We start from the raw sequence: 2,189 nt of genomic DNA on the forward strand, positions 1-2,189 counted from the left end.
TTAGTTAGTCTATTCTGTGTAGAATACCCTGCAGATATAACTAAATCAGTGGTTGGGCACCTATTTTCCTCTTTGTCTTAACTGCCACCTCTCACCTTCAGTTTTGCTTTGATTTTTTTTCTGAAATAGTAGACCTTCTTGATCCTTCATTTCAAATTAAGTTAAAATGGAAAAGCATTTTTTTTTAATACTAAGGCTTTAAAGAGCTTAGCGAGTAGTTTATATTAAACCCTGGGCTAATTCAAGTCAATGGAACACAGTATTCTGCTACTTATAAGATTTTATAATGTTCATGAGGGTCAATAACTCACTGCTGATCGCAGTGTAAATAGCTGATACAGCACCACAGCATTTGCAAAAGTGGTTTTAGTTTCAAACAAACTAAAGCAGTAGTGGGATAAGTCACCCACTTGTCCACTTCTATGTAGCTCTTTTAAGAGAAAACCAAAAAACTGCTTTGCTCAGCAGTGCAAAGTGCTCTTCTACACAAGCATTAATGTAGTGTATGAGTTAAAGTATATTTTTAAAAAGAGCTATGGCCAGCAGCAGTGGTCTCATGAGTATGAAGTGCTGCTTTCATCTTTACTTAGATATTTAAAACCAAGCATACTTTGCAATCAGAACTCACCTTGAGCTCAGATAATCCTTCTGAATCTGTGACTGATGAGCGACTGATTGGGGAGACAGGTGGCGAAACCGGCGACTGAGGCGACTGAGACGACTTTGGCCATGTGGATAAGGAGTTGCTCCTTTTCACAGCAGAGGACACTGCCTGGGCAAAGCGGGATGGAGTAACAGGAGAATAGGGCCTTGGAGCGGCAAAGCTCCTTAATTTTTCCAAACTTAACCCCACGCTTGGCTCTTTAGACAAACTACTTTGCCTTGTCATTCGCTGGAAGGCTACATGCTTGTCTTCCCCCTTTGGGCTCAGCTCAACATTAGCGGCCCCTGTTGCCTCCTCTTGACACTGCACAGGCGGAGGAAGGGGAGGGGGTGGTAACTTTGCTCTCTCTGCACTTCCTTGAGCCTCTCTCTGGTCAGAGCCAGGACTGGCGCTGAGACTTTTTTCTGCTGCGGAGGTTACATAATACCCAGGTGTTTTTTTGTGCTGTGCCAAGCGGAAAGAGCCGGGCTTAGGTTTAGTTGCGGGTGGAATTTTCATCTCCTTGACCTGTGCAGGTGAACCTGCTTGAGATGCCCCATTAGGTGAGGTTGGGATCTTTTCATCTGTGTTAGGTAAACTTGTTGGTGACGAGGAATGAATGGATTCAGGTATACTTCCATTAACAGTGTCTTGAGTTGTAGTAGTAGTGCTAGTCAGTAAATCTTCCCTGGGTACAGTAGAGTGCAGCTCACTTTTTTCCTTTGAGATCTCTGTCTGTTCCCCCACTGCTGTGCTGTCCTCCAACTGAAGAGAACCGATATTAAGTCCGTCTTCTGGAGCTGCAGGAGGTGGCTCCAGCGTCAGTGCAACTTCAAAATATCTCAGTTTCTCCAGAGATTTCTGAGGCACGATAGTATACGTTGTCATCCCCACCTTGGGGATGTAGTCCCTTGTCAGCTCGTTGGAAGGCTTCGGCTTTGGCTCAGAGTTTGTGGCATAAATAGACGGCGCCTTTGTTGTCGCAGGAGCACTTGCTGTGGAGTCTTGGCACGACGAGGTCTCCGAGGTGTGGGATAAGGCATTTCTGAGGTCTGGCGCATCCAGTTCCTCCGTTGCTGTGGCCATATCTTTCTTCCCAGCCGATTCAACGGCAGGCACATTAGCTGAGGACGGGACTTTATCCATGTGTTGTTGCAGAGACACAGGTGAGGGTGTGAAATCTGTTTGCACTTGAGCGTCCTCTCCAGTGGGGCATGATGTGCTTGTGGCCATCGGGCTCTCCAACCTGTCAGTTTGCTCCCGGAGGGTTTCAGTGTTTGCCTGAATGGAGGCCTGGGCTACAGGTGGAGGGAGGATGCTGGATACAGCACTGCAATCTACACTTTGAGGTGTAGCCTCTTCACAGATTGAGTGTTGGGGTACATTTTCAACTGGACATGGACCACTGTCTGTAAAGAAAAGAACATCTGTAATGTGAGACTGGTCTTTAAGAAGCAAAAAACATTTGTACTTTGGCATACTAAGGCAAAGTTCATAATTATCCAAGTCCAAGAGTATGTATATCTGTATATAAAGTACTATATAT

At 45.5% G+C, this 2,189-nt stretch overlaps 1 protein-coding gene across 1 annotated transcript; it reads right to left on the minus strand.

The window, feature by feature from the left end:
- Window positions 1-628: 628 nt before the first annotated feature.
- Window positions 629-2,052, minus strand: LOC121963950 (cordon-bleu protein-like 1; the record flags this gene model as incomplete). The annotated part of the gene is made up of 1 exon (XM_042514187.1): window positions 629-2,052. A coding segment is annotated over one exon (1,424 nt), but the record flags the coding sequence as incomplete, so codon positions are not given.
- Between the last annotated feature and the right edge of the window lie 137 nt (window positions 2,053-2,189).

Source organism: Plectropomus leopardus, unplaced genomic scaffold (genome assembly GCF_008729295.1).
Source record: "Plectropomus leopardus isolate mb unplaced genomic scaffold, YSFRI_Pleo_2.0 unplaced_scaffold13384, whole genome shotgun sequence".
NCBI lineage: Eukaryota > Metazoa > Chordata > Actinopteri > Perciformes > Serranidae > Plectropomus > Plectropomus leopardus.